We start from the raw sequence: 13,878 nt of genomic DNA, 5'->3' as shown, positions 1-13,878 counted from the left end.
AAATTACTGGGTTCTAGTGTTACCTTTGTGTGGTCTCCTGAATGTGAATCAGCATTCACCTATCTGAAGCGCGCTCTCACATCTGAACCAGTACTTCACCATTTTGATGAAGCTGCTCCTACCCTCCTGCATACGAATGCTAGTGGTCACTGCATTGGTGGCATTCTCCTACAACGAGACGACTCTTTAGGTAAAAGGGTTGTCGCGTACGCAAGTTGTGTTCTGACAAATGCCGAAAAGAATCACACCATCATGGAGCAGGAATGCCTAGCTATCGTTTGGTCTGTGCAGAAGTTTTGACCTTATCTTCGCGGCCGCCATTTTACTATCGTTACAGACCATCATGCATTATGCTGGCTTTCGACGCTGAAGAACTTGTTTGGACGACTTGGTTGGTGGATTCTTCGTCTGCAAGAATACGACTTTACTATTACCTACAAGTGCGGTAAAAAGCATCAGGATGCAGATTCGCTTTCTTGCTGTCCGCTTCCTACGACACCATGCAATGGGCCTCCAACTACCTTCCGTGACAAGCTTTCGCACGATTCCTCTTCACATGCTTTCTCATTGGCCACTTTAGACAAGATGTCTCCACTCAACAGATTATTCCAATCTCAGCAACTTGCTGACTCTTACTGTCAGTGCATTATAGACCGACCACCTTCAAGGAGCTTCGCGCCCGCTTAACGCCCGCCTTCGTCGACAGCTGACACAATTTAAGATTGGCAACTACGTTCCGTGCTGCCATGTCTATCATCCTGACGGTCAACGCTGGGTTCCTGTCCTGCCACACTCTCTACATGCTCATGTCCAGCAGGCTTCTCACGACGACATGACAGCTGGTCACCTTGGTTTCCAGAAACCCTATGACCATATCAAAGGTCGCTTCTACTGGCCTGGCTTGTCCGCCAGTGTAGCGAGGGATGTCGCTTCCTGTGCCCTATGTCAGCATCGAAAGCTCTGTAATTAGCTCCAAGCAGACAACCGTAACCGGTTCCGTGTCCATCGCAACCATTTGAACTCATTGGCATTGACCTGTATGGTCCTCTTCCTGTGACTCTCACCGTTAAATGATGGAACATGACAGCCGTTGACCACTTGACATGCTACGCCGAAACAGCATGTGTGAGTTATGCCTCAGCCTCTGAAGTTGCTGCATTCATACTTCAAGCGTTAATACTGCGTCACGGTGCTCCTCACATCATCCTGAGCAACTGTGGAAAAGCATTCCTCTTGCAACTCGTAGACAAAGTACTCGAGGCCCTCCGGAACCACCCACAAGACTACCTCCAGTTACCATCCGCAAATCAACGGCCTAACAGAGTGATTTCATCGCACGCTGCCCGATATGATAGCCATGTACATCGAACCAGGTCACAGAAACTGGGACGCAATTTTGCCATTCGTGACTTTTGCATATAATACTGCCGTTCAATGCACGACCAGCTACTCGCCATTCTATCTTGTCTATGGTTGTTCGCCCTCTTCCTGTCTTGATGTCTCTTTCTTCGCGCCAACTGTCAATCGATGTCCATCCTCCTGTGAAGAGTGTGTGTCCCGCATTCTGCGTTGTCGCCAGCTCACCCACATTATCACCGAAGCATGGCAACAGGACCACAAGCAGCATTATGATGCCTCTCATCGTATCGTGTGCTTCCGCCCTGGTGAGGAAGTGCTACTCTGGACACCAGTTCGTACTCCTGGCTTGTGTGACAATTTTCAGCTTCGATTCATCAGCCCCTACAAAGTCTTGGAGCACACCTCTCAGGTTAACTATTGTGTGGCACCTGTTATTGTTCCAAATGACTGCCGCTGCCGCACTACTGAGGCTGTCCATGTTTCCCGTATGAAGCCTTTCATGACGCGTTCTCCGCCCCCTTGAATTACGGCCAGCATGGCACCTCTCACGCGGGAGGACATTAGTGTGAGCATTTATTGAGCTATTTTTTGTCACCTGTACATGATCATTATCACGTGGGGTTCACATGGGGTTGTTCTTCATATCGCTTGTGTTGCTTGCTCCTGAGTGTGATTTGTGCTTTGGGCGTGGCCGGTTCACTGCATCTAATAAACGCATAATAAACACGTAATAAACGTCGTGATAACCGCTGCATCACAATATAGTACAGCCATACACAAGGAAGTGCTTTGTACAAAAATGTCCAACAATCGCAGAAGTTACGCTGTGCAGACTTGGAATAGGGCACACGCATGGAACTCATTTATACCTACTAAACAACAAATCACTGCCAACATGTGCGAAGTATGGTGACAGACTAAGTGTATGGCATGTTCTAATTGAATATTCTCATTTTTACCAAGAAAAATGACATTGTTTTAAGGAATTGCGTATATACTACAACCTACCTGCACATCCCTCCTTATTTTTAGCCTGTGACGCAATGTTTACTTTTAAGAATGCTCAAATATTTAACAGAAATTGACTTCGTAAAGCACATACATTATCAAAGACTATTCAGCCCACCCTCAGCTTTCAGGATGGTCTTAAGGTTTTAAGTGCATGAACAAAACCTCATGGTTCTTTCTGCAACAAGAACCATTTTATGAGGTTCTTGTGACTATCTGTCTCATTGATGTTCTTAGGGAAACCATACATTTCTATGCTCTTATTAAGGCTTACGTTTATGCAATTTTAAGCCTTTTTTACTGTTTTATCGACCATAAGCAACAGTGAAATTTTATGCCTTACACAGTCGTGCACATCACCATTCTAAACAATGCAGTTCAATGAATCTCATAATATAGGTCTCGGCTCTCAGCCTATGCATATCACAAAAGCATTAGTCATGGGGCTGTGTGGCCTCCGATGCCTTTGTGCCATAAAACATCAACCACCTTTCAATAAAATGTACAGTTACATTCAATATGCACTGTAGCATGGTGCCCGTGGTTGAAGGGGCCCCACGACTTTATGTCGGCGCTGACAAATGAAAAATTAGAGAACTAAACACCATTCCAATTACAGGTATTTATGAAAACAATTTTCCATATGTCAATGCCGCCGTGTAGTCTCTGGGCACCTTTAACCTAGGGCACCGTGTTGCAGATCACATTGCGTGCGATTGTACCTTAACTAAAACTATGTGTGTGCGATGTTCATTTGCTTAAAATATAAATGTCCTTGATGTATGGCATTAGCATTTATGCACTTCTGCACTCTGTTACGTCCAAGCATCAAAATAACTGTGTAAATACAACTAGTCAAGGAGCAGGTGCTATAGAATAATAGCATTACATTTCTTATTATTCTTGGGATGCTACAAGTTTGTAAAATTTACCAGCCAAAGTTCTTTGTATGCAGTGTTAAAATATTGGGTGATCTTAATCCTCTTTGAAACCATATGAAGATAAGAATCTATGAGCCATGACTACAGGCACCTATGTGGTTGACTGGGCACAATTTTTTTTGTTTTTGCCATTGCAGTGAGAAGGCATGCTGAGACAAGTAGTCAGCAGATCTTTCAGCTGTTTTCATTGTAAAAGGACTGAAATCTGAGGAAATTGGTGTGCATTCATGATAGAGGAAAAAAAGCACCAACAGAGACAGAAGGAAGGCACATGCATGCACTACTTGCAACTAATAACTACATCATGAAAATATACATACATGAAAAGAGATGATATTTCTTGAAAACACTAGCGGTATGGTTGATTGCACCATTTGTCTCTGGGGTGTTTTTGGTTTTGGAGGTGGGGGTTGGTTCTGTTGGTGCATGTGTAGCTCTACATACATTTTATAACTTTGAGAAATCAATCTTAACAACCTTGGAAGTTGGTATTGTCCTAAAATCCTCTCTACTTATGGTATCAATTTGACCTTTTGCATTTTTATGCTATTTTTCTTTACAGGTTACATCTTATGGAGGATTTTTAAACTACACAATAAGGAGTGGTGGTACTGACAGACAAAGCAGAAGTCCCGATGTCCAGATCACGGTAAGGCTTCTCCTGTCTTGACACTTATTACACTCTGAATGGCTATTATCGTCAACTTTATTTGCTGATTCTATACTGTGTTCTTTATCAGGGAAACAAGATCATACTCATCTACAGGCACCCTGAGAGGCTAAAACTCAGGTTTCCACAAACAGTGTCCATTCCAATGTATGAGGTAAGCTACATTTTCAAATCACACATGTTAACTGCATTGCTACTTATATACAGGCCCTGCAAGAAGCAGAACGTGGGAAAATGCGAATTTATTAGGCATGTTCTTACTATACAAGGAGTGTTCATAAATTTTGTACTATCAGTATCGTAAATTTGAAGCCAGCGTACATGATAGCCATCAAAATGAGTGCTTGTCTCTCTCATCTTCATGGAATACAGAAGTTATATTTACCGTGAACACGTTTAGAACATCAAAACAAAATAGGCAGCACCCATTGGGAGAAGTGGTTGAAGCACGATGGGGGCGAAATGCGAAAACACCCGTGTGCTTAGATTTAGGTGCACGTTAAAGAACCCCAGGTGGTCAAAATTTCCGGAGTCCTCCACTACGGCGTGCCTCATAATCAGAAAGGGGTTTTGGCACGTAAAACCCCAAATATTATTATTATGGTTGAAGCACAGCTAGTGGTCTGCCGGGCTGGTGGTGATATATGGTGGCGGTGCATGGTGGTGGCACACCGCATGACTGCATAAACCATGGATTTTAACATGGGAATAATCTTGAACATAAACACACTTGTGAAGCAACAGGCTTGCTTTACGTGCTGCGAGCTCATTTAGCATGTTTATTAGAGTTGAACAATTGCACATTAATGTAGCTGCTTTTTGTAAGACTTGCAGTCATTCACTTAGAGCCGCATGGTTGTCAGTGCTCAACTATTATTTTATCTGCTTTCAGACCTCGTGGATCAGAGCTGATGGCTTACCTGCAACCAGAGAGCATTTCCTAATGGTGCTTGCTGACTTGAGCTCCATACTTGTAAAAGCAACACTCAGTGAAGAGACAGACACTGCCAGGTAACTGTCGACACTATGACACACATTCCTGCTGTAGGTGGTGATAGCAGGGTCTGAGGTAGTGCCTCTGCTTAAATACTGCATTAAACTGTTCTTTCTTTGTGCATGTGGAAGCAGCTGCAAGTTTAGCTATTTTAGCCACGTCAGAGGGATAAAGTACTAACTAGCTCTGGCACTAGACTTAATATTCTGCACACGCTAGGCTAACGTCTTTAGTTATTATTAAACTTTATCTCTCTCTTATTTTGCAACATACTGGTCGATGTATTTATTTTCCTTGTGATAATGCTCTTAAAGAATGCAAGTTTTGTGGACAATGGATAGGCTTTGTGGTGTGAATAATGTGGTGACAAGTGTTCAAGAAGCTGTTGTTTGAGGCCAGTGGTCTGGGATGACACAACACCAGCTATGTGAAGCTCAGAAGACTGAAAATGCCAAATGGGATATTTTTTTCACCACTATGTCAAGGGTTTGTAGATTTCTTTGCCTCAGAGAATGCCACCAATATTCAATAGATGCCAAGGGATACCTGTATTCCCCACAGCTTAAGCATGAACGAATGAAGAAGCACAGCCTCTCAGCTGCTAGTAACCTTTTACATTCAGTAGTTTAAAAAATCTTGATAAAAGCACAAAAGTGAAAGCTGTGCACATACACAGTGGAACAAAGTGCACCCACTATCTTTCATTTGGAGAGTCAAAGTACAGATCAACAAGGCTTATAAGGCCAGTCAGAAGACAACTGCCGCTTTCATCTGGTCCCTGCGCTTGTTTTTATATGGGTTGTGGTTGAGAATGCTTGCCCATATATAGCAGCAGCTTCATTAAAGAAAGGTGCAGAAATGCGGGTGATACCACAAAGTGATTAGTGTATGCCCTTGGCTAGAGTTCTTGCTGAGAAAAGAAATTTATACTATGTGAAATTTCTAGACCTTCTGCAACCCTGCTTGCAAACTGCTACTTTGTGTATCCTCCTATTGCTCTCGCTAATGTAACCATTGTTACCTCGTAGAATAACGAAGGCATTTGAGGGAAGCGCACTTCTTTGATTGCTTTGCAGCCTTGTGGAGGCATCGCTTGACATAGCCGTGGAGTATCCCACTGGCCAGGCTCTGGCTCATGCTGTGGAGCACTGTCGCTGCCCCATTGGCTACAAGGGGCTTTCGTGTGAGGATTGCGATGCTGGCTACACACGCTCGGGTGCCGGCCTCTACTTGGGATTATGTGTGCCCTGCTTCTGCAATGGTCATTCCAGTGACTGTGACCCAGAGACTGGAGCCTGTAGTGTGAGTGCACACTGCAGATTGGACTGCTTTTGTGTGTGACTCTGTATGGCCATTCAGCAGTTGAGTAGCTTGACGTTTTTCTGCCCTGCACCTTTTTCTTCTATTGTTTCAGAACTGCCAACACAACACGCAGGGTGAATATTGTGAAGAATGCCTACCTGGTTTTATTGGTGATGCTACTGGAGGCACCCCAAGTGATTGTGAGGCTGTCCTGGGTAAGCTTTCTCACCATACTGGTGGTAACTGAACTAGTATACATGGATGGGTGAATTTGGTTCACATTAATATTCAAATGTACAGTAATTCAGTGCTCATGGGTAAAGCAAAGAGCAATGAATACACATATGATGAAAGCAAAGAGCAATGAATACAATTGCTGACTTGCTCTCTGTGATTCCAATAGGTTTATGAAATGCATAAATAATACATGTCACAAGATAAGCTGTCTCAAAAAGGTTTTAATGGGTAGGTGGAACCCATTTTTGACACTGTAGTAGTGCCTACAGTCTTAAAAGCATTGAGCAAAGCTTGCATGTGGCTCACTAGCCAATTAATCACTGAGCACATGTTGATCGGCGAGTTGGTTATACATGATTACAATGAAAGCGCCAAATAACACAATGGACGAAGCCAGTTAATGTGTGGACAGGATGGCAACAGCTGCACGTAAGTCATAGCAAGCAGGTCACAATTTTCTCTGGAGCTTCTGTACTACCTATTAAATAAGTTATGACATTTAAGGAATATGCACAATGTGCACTGATTCTAGAGCATGTTAGACTATCTCGATAACAGCCTCTTTTCACTTCAAGCAAAGCAGAGTGTTGATGTTTTTTGCAGTTAAAACAGCTGTGTGTGCAGATGAAATTTGGGCTGCCTTATCATTTTCATATTGTCCTTTTTTCTGTTTACATTGTCCATGAGAGTCAACAATACATGAATGTACTATATGCAAAGACAGTTTGTCAGTTGCTTGTAGTCTGTGTTTCTCGTGTCATTACTTGCTTATTTTCTTCTGTTTACAGTAAATCCACTTTTCATTTGTTCTTTAGTTGACCTTGTTTTGGAGATGTTCATCTGCTATGTTTAACCTGTCAATGGTACACTGAATCAATGCACCACAATAGAATAACTACTTCGTTCTGTTTACAGCGCTATACTGTTACACAAAGGGCAAAAAGAGACTTGCACACATGTGCGCAATTGTTTGTCAGTCTCTTTTTTTCCTTTGTGTAACAATATAGCACAGTAAACAGAATGATGTCATACCAACTAGCCCTAGTAGAAGCCTTATTGAACAACTTCTTGTTTTTTTGTCTTTCAGTGCCTTCTTGTAGATGTGACAACAGAGGTAGTACAAGGCAAGAGTGTGATGCCAGGGACAACTGCCCTTGCAAGGTAGTTAGCAGTAGTATCTGCTCCCCAGCTAAATTTACTGCTTATTGTTTTAAGTGACCATTGCAACTTGGTGCCTTTCTCATGGTGCACAGCATGAAAATGATATATGGGCGGATAATTCAAAGGAGTGACTCGTAGCAAGAATGGCTTGCAGTGAGAGAGAGCATCTCCTTTTGAGGCTTGCTCTGTTATACCTTTTTACCTTCAACGAGAGGGTTGTACATGCTTGCTGGGGGACAGAGACTATACCTACCGCCCAATTTTTTCGTGAATCTAGTCAGTGGCATAGCCAGAAATTTATTTCGGGGGTGTTCTTTGCTGGCCACTACCCCTATATATATATATATATATATATATATATATATATATATATATATATATATATATATATATATATATATATATATATAACGAGAATGGCATATTTTTATGTTGCCGAAGCAACACTTTGCGTAAATTTTAACAAAAGCTTTCATTGCCAAGGTATGCAGCCATTTTGCATCAATTTATGCTATCATCCTTGTTCTATTTTAAAAAGTGGTGATGTTAATTTTGTTTAGAACTTGATGTATTGATATAATATATGTTGATGACCTAACTGGTACATGACATGGAAAAACAAACAGTGCTAAAAACGGGACCAACCAAAAACAAGACAGTGCACTGTTTTGCCTCTTCTTGTTTAGCCCTGTCTTTAGCGCTAGTTGTTTTTCCAAGCATATATATAAGTAGCACCATCTGCAAACCCATACTGAACAATGTAATCTATCGTGGCCTGCCCTTTGCAGATATATTCTGCATGTGCGCAAGATATGTATATTTTCCAACCACTATATTCTCATGCACAGACTAGCAGAACAATATATTCTTAGCATTGAACAGCTTCGCCTTTACCATTCCAAACCTACTACTCAATCTTCTAGGTTTTGGTTATGGCAAAAGCACTTGCATCGCAACAATACAAAGTTTCCTCTCGGTGGCTAGTAGGGTGGGTGCTATTTTGCAAGTCACCTATTACTCAATCACACTTCCAGTGTTGTGGGCAGGTTATATTCTCCTGCATTTAAAATACAATAATGAACCTTTGCGCTAGACTTTCGATAGTATCATATCATGCAATTTTCACTCACTTTTGGTGGCCTGCTGTCCGACTTGTTTGAAAAGATGTTTGGAGGGGATTTTCCATCATGCTATCGTAGTCCCCATAACGTGAGGCATATCATTATTTGATCAGACTTGGTAACCAATGAGGCAGACAGCCCAAGCCAAGGCTGTTTTCTGTGCTGGAAGCATTTGTCAAATTTTACAGCATTCTTAGTTTGCAGTAAAATAAGGGTTAGCAGCACTGAGAGATTTGAAAGTGTCACGCCTTCCAACACTCGGCTGTTCTGAAAACTGCAGAGATGTTTCATTAGGATGGGCTCTCAGCAGCAAGTGTTAGACATGGTAGGTAAACCTCAGCTAGGCGACTGGCCATGGCCATCTGGTGTCGAAGGATCGGGCAGCAACGAGACGCTCTCCCTATCATAATCTTTTGCCACCTTTGTTCTTGACTCCTTTTGTACACATTCTTCCCCCCGCCTCATATCCATCACCCCACTCCCCTCCTTAAAACTCTTTTTCATCAGTCACTGTCATGCTCTTCAACATTCCGTGATTTGTTGAACAGCACAGTGACCCCTAACATTCCTATATTTCTGTTTACCTTTTCAAGATTGTGCTGCTGCATGGATGTCGTGTTTTCAGCTGCCTCCCCTCCCACTTGTTCATTGTGGCTGTTTCATAGCTTCCCATGTCCTGTAACCCCGTCCTTGACATATTTTGCTGTGCGAAAATCAGCCTTCTGTAGATCTTTCTTTCTTGTTCTGTTTCTTGCGTCGTTTTCTATCTGAACAATGTGTATAATCTAGCCCAACAGGAAGCTCTCTTCAAGTTCATTTATATAATGAAAGTCAGAGAAAACCAAAAGAAAAAGGGAGGGGGAGGGAGCGCTTATTATGCGTTTCCTTGACAAGCAAGTCGCAATTCTTTCAGAATGCTTTTCTTCCGCTCAGTGTGGTTGAAGAGTCGTTCATGTACCAGAAATGAGAAGCTCTTCAACGTCACAAAGGCCTGGTAGGGAGCAAGAATGCCTCCAAGTTTTAAGCACGTACTCGTCCCATCTTTCTCCCTGTGTAACTATAGCACTGATCCCCCCTCAACAGTAAAGGTTAACGTAATCAGGAATGAGGTAGAGGTGCATCTTGGGTGGGGCCACAATGTTCTGCCTGTTAAAGGTGCCAAGCAACATCTTCTCACTACTTAACACTCCGAAAGCGGCGCTAAAGTGTGGTCTAAACAAAGTGGTCCTAAACATTTGATTCAGGGGAAAGGGGGTTCTACAGTCGATTTTTTTTTTTCATTGCCTCTCCGTTCATGCATCAAATATGCTTGCAAGCAGCAAAGTCAGGCTGTGCATCTCATCCACAGAGAATCTCATCAGTGGTGCACTTTGTGTGCGCAACCAGTGACATGCACAAAGCAAGGGCTGGTTGTTCTCCAGGGAACGGCAAAGTCGTCATTCTTTCAACAAAAAAAATGTCTTCGCTCCCGTAATCGCTATATGCCTATCATAGGCATACGTGCCTGGGGAAACCAGCGACGTGGATGAACTTGTGTGTACACTTTATAAACATCTCGACACTGACCGTTAACGAAGCTAAGGCCCCTGAAAATTTCTGGAATGTTACTAGATACATTAGCCCATCGGCTTGCACCTCTTGCAATGGGCTCTCTTAATTGTCTGCTCAACCTATTCATGCCCACTGCTTGGGAGGACATTTTACCTCTCCTGCATGGGAGGCAAAATGTCTGACTAGGTTACACCAATATTCACTATTGTAAATACTGTAATTATTATAAATTGGCCTTCTGTACCTTTTTGCTCCCCACTCTGGGCTGTCTACAATTCTGCTTTCTCTTAATTGCACCATCTCCCTTTCTGGCCAATGTTCAGGTGTTAGCCATCGCCAGTGTGGTCAACTAAACTCTTTTTCTTTCTTTCAACAAATGTAGTTGCTTTTTCCACAATCGGATGTGAGCTCACACAAACAGCCCTCGACTTGCTTCCACATTCAACTTTTCTTTCCTCCATGTTCTGAACCCACCTCCTAAAACTTTCTGTTCCACAAAAAATTTGTATACCCCCCCCCACCTCCTCGGCTATGCCAACAAACCTAGTGGAGGTGCACACCAAGGTGCCATAAGGGCACTTCCAAGGAGCAGAGGAAAAGAAGCATGGTGTGCCCTCCCCTCGCCACCTGCCAGCTTCTGGTGTGGGTTACATCGTGCAATCATGCACCATTTCAGCGCACTGCAATAAATGGGCACACATGCTCCCCACAAATGAAGCATTGAAGCAAAATAGTATCTAGGTTAGGTAAATTAAAGGAGATTTAAAGCAAGATCATCATTATAAGAATAAGGCCACCTCACTCTGACATATTTCTCTTGTTTCAGAGCAATGTACAAGGAAAGAACTGCAATCGGTGCAAAGAAGGATATTTTAACTTGGAAGCATCTAACCAGGAAGGCTGCTCTCGTTGCTTCTGTTTCGGGGTCACTGAACAGTGCAGCAGCAGCTCTTACTACAGGAGCGAGGTGAGTTGTAACTGTTAGTCTATGTCTAGTGCATGTTAGCACAATATGAATTTACACTCGCCCAAGAGCAGCACTTTTCAGTGTGTACAAAAAACATGCATCAGCGATCAGGATACCTTGTAATGAATAAGTTATGTTCTTATATCAAAACCACTTCCCTTCTGGCATGTTGCTGTCCTATCTATTAATGAAGGAAACGAAGTTATTCACTCTCTCCTGCTTACAGGTCAAGATGCTCTTGCAAGATTTGAGGGACCCATATGCCCACAATTTTCAGCTGTCTAACCGGTACCATTCTAACATTGTCACAGAGAGTATCATTGTTAACCCATCAAACAATGAAGTCAGTTACACAGCATTCCCACGTGATCCTGCTGAAAAGGAAACCCTGTTTTGGTCACTTCCAGCACAGTTCTTGGGCAACAAGGTAACCAACTGATGCCTTCTCATGTTGTGCCATATAATTTATTATTATTATTATTATTATTATTATTATTATTATTATTATTATTATTATTATTATTATTATTATTATTATTATTATTTGCCTTTCAGCTTACATCTTATGGAGGATTGCTTCGCTATACCCAACGATTCACAGCAGACAGTGATGGAGAAACCTACAGTGATGCTGACGTTCAAATCACTGTAAGCTATTTCCTTGTATATGTCAAGCTGAATTCTATTATAGATATCACTGCTTGTATTCACATGTTTATTGATAACATTCTTTTACATTTCAGGGAAACGGTGTCACCATATTCTACGTAAACATTCCTCCACTCCCACCCTCTGAGACAAGAATGTTTGAAGTAACATTAAGAGAGGTGAGAATGGTTTTGTGTTGTGGAGCAAGGTTTTGCATGTTACAGTATTAGCAATACCAGGGTATTCTGTCTTTGCATGGCTTCCTTTGAAAAGAGTTTGCATTGTGGTTTCAGTCTACCTTTTCAGTGTCACTTGCTGAAACTTCTTCATGATGGTTACCTGAGAATAAGTCAGTGTAAGTCACATGCTATATACTTGCAGACAACTTTCTGTTGCAATGAAGGCAAAGCTGCTAGGTAGGTGTTTCTACACGTGTTATTGTGCCAAGTATTCTGGCATAGCTAGACAGCACTCTTGGTTTCTTGTAACAGGTATTGAATCAGCATAGCTTCCACAAGTGACGGTTTCACATTTGTAACTCAAGAGTGTATTTTGTCATTATTTTGCTTTTGTAATTAAGATGTTTGTTTTCTCTTCCTCAGCTTAAACTGACGCTTCATGACAATGTGGCACTATGATCAGGAGTACTTTCAGTTGTGCACACTTTCACAGCTGTGGAATAGTTCAGGTGTCCACCGAAGAGCAAGACAGTTATGATTCCTGCGACCCTTCATTTCCTACCTCCTTTTTCTCTTCTACTAATGGAACAGACTACTACTACTCCATAGCTTTCCCTTCATTGCCACAGAAAGTTTTCTATGAGTATAGGGAATGTGTTTGGTGGCAAGATATCAATAATCAAATTTAATCAGCATCAGCAGTAGCAGCCTATTTTATGTCCACTGCAGGACAAAGGCCTCTCCCTGCGATCTCCAATTAGCCCTGTCCTGTGCCAACCGATTCCAACTAGCTTCCGCAAAGTTCCCAATTTCGGCACACCACCTAGTCTTCTGCCATCCTCTTCTGCACTTCCCTTCTCTTGGTACCCATTCTATCACCCTAATGGCCCAACGGTTATTTAATCTGCGCATTACATAAGCTGCCCAGTGCATTTTTTTTCTCTTAATGTCAATTAGAGTACCATGTGTACCAGTTTGCTCTCTGATTCAAACCGCTCTCTTTCTGTCTCTTAAAGTTATGCCTAGCATTCTTCATTCCATCACTCTTTGCGCGGTCCCTAACTTGTTCCCATGCTTCTTTGTCAGTCTCCAAGTCTCTGCCCCATATGTCAGCACCGGTAAAATGCACTGATTGTATACCTTCCTTTTCAATGATAACGGTAAGCTTCCAGTCAGGAGCTCACGATGTCTACCATATGTGATCCAACCCATATTTATTCTTCTGTGAATTTCCTTCTCATGATCATGGTTCCCTGTGATTGACTTAGGTAAACCTACTCCTTCACAGACTCTAAAGGATGACTGGCGATCCTCAACTCTTGTTCACTTGCCCAGTTATTCATCATTATCTTTGTCTTCTGTATAATAATCTTCAACCCCACTCTTACACTCTCTCTGTTAAGGCCCTCAATCGTTTGCGGTAACTTCTCTGCAGTGTTGCTGAATAGAAAAATGTCATTGGCAAACCGAAGGTTGCTGAGGTATTCGCCATCGATTCTTACTCATAAGCCTTCCCAGTTTAATAGCTTGAATACTTCTTCCAAGCACGCAGTGAATAGCATTGGAGAGATTGTGTCTCCTTGTCTGACCCCTTTCTTTATAGGTATCTTCCTACTTTTCTTGTGTAGAATTAAGGTGGCTGTGGAATCTATGTAGATATTTTCCAAGATATTTACGTAAGCGGTCTGTACTCCTTGATTACGCAATGCCTCTATGACTGCTGGTATCTCTACTGAATCA

General features: G+C 42.3%; 1 protein-coding gene across 27 annotated transcripts in view; it reads left to right on the top strand.

Annotated features, from left to right (window-relative positions):
- The window catches only part of trol (terribly reduced optic lobes), a 623,238-nt gene that overhangs the window by 423,917 nt on the left and 185,443 nt on the right, over positions 1 to 13,878 (top strand). For all 27 annotated transcript variants that reach the window (XM_075684186.1, XM_075684204.1, XM_075684193.1 and 24 more), the window contains 10 exons: positions 3,871 to 3,957; positions 4,049 to 4,132; positions 4,871 to 4,989; positions 6,049 to 6,274; positions 6,387 to 6,489; positions 7,599 to 7,672; positions 11,171 to 11,311; positions 11,538 to 11,738; positions 11,867 to 11,959; positions 12,055 to 12,138. In XM_075684186.1, the coding sequence (XP_075540301.1) occupies positions 3,871 to 3,957; positions 4,049 to 4,132; positions 4,871 to 4,989; positions 6,049 to 6,274; positions 6,387 to 6,489; positions 7,599 to 7,672; positions 11,171 to 11,311; positions 11,538 to 11,738; positions 11,867 to 11,959; positions 12,055 to 12,138 (1,212 nt within the window). The remainder of the gene's footprint in view (positions 1 to 3,870; positions 3,958 to 4,048; positions 4,133 to 4,870; positions 4,990 to 6,048; positions 6,275 to 6,386; positions 6,490 to 7,598; positions 7,673 to 11,170; positions 11,312 to 11,537; positions 11,739 to 11,866; positions 11,960 to 12,054; positions 12,139 to 13,878) is intronic.

The sequence above is a fragment of the Dermacentor variabilis genome, chromosome 3 (assembly GCF_050947875.1).
Source record: "Dermacentor variabilis isolate Ectoservices chromosome 3, ASM5094787v1, whole genome shotgun sequence".
In the NCBI taxonomy this organism is placed as follows: Eukaryota; Metazoa; Arthropoda; class Arachnida; order Ixodida; family Ixodidae; genus Dermacentor; species Dermacentor variabilis.
The sequence above is the reverse complement of the archived record's forward strand: the minus strand, read 5'-3'. Positions and strand labels throughout refer to the sequence as shown.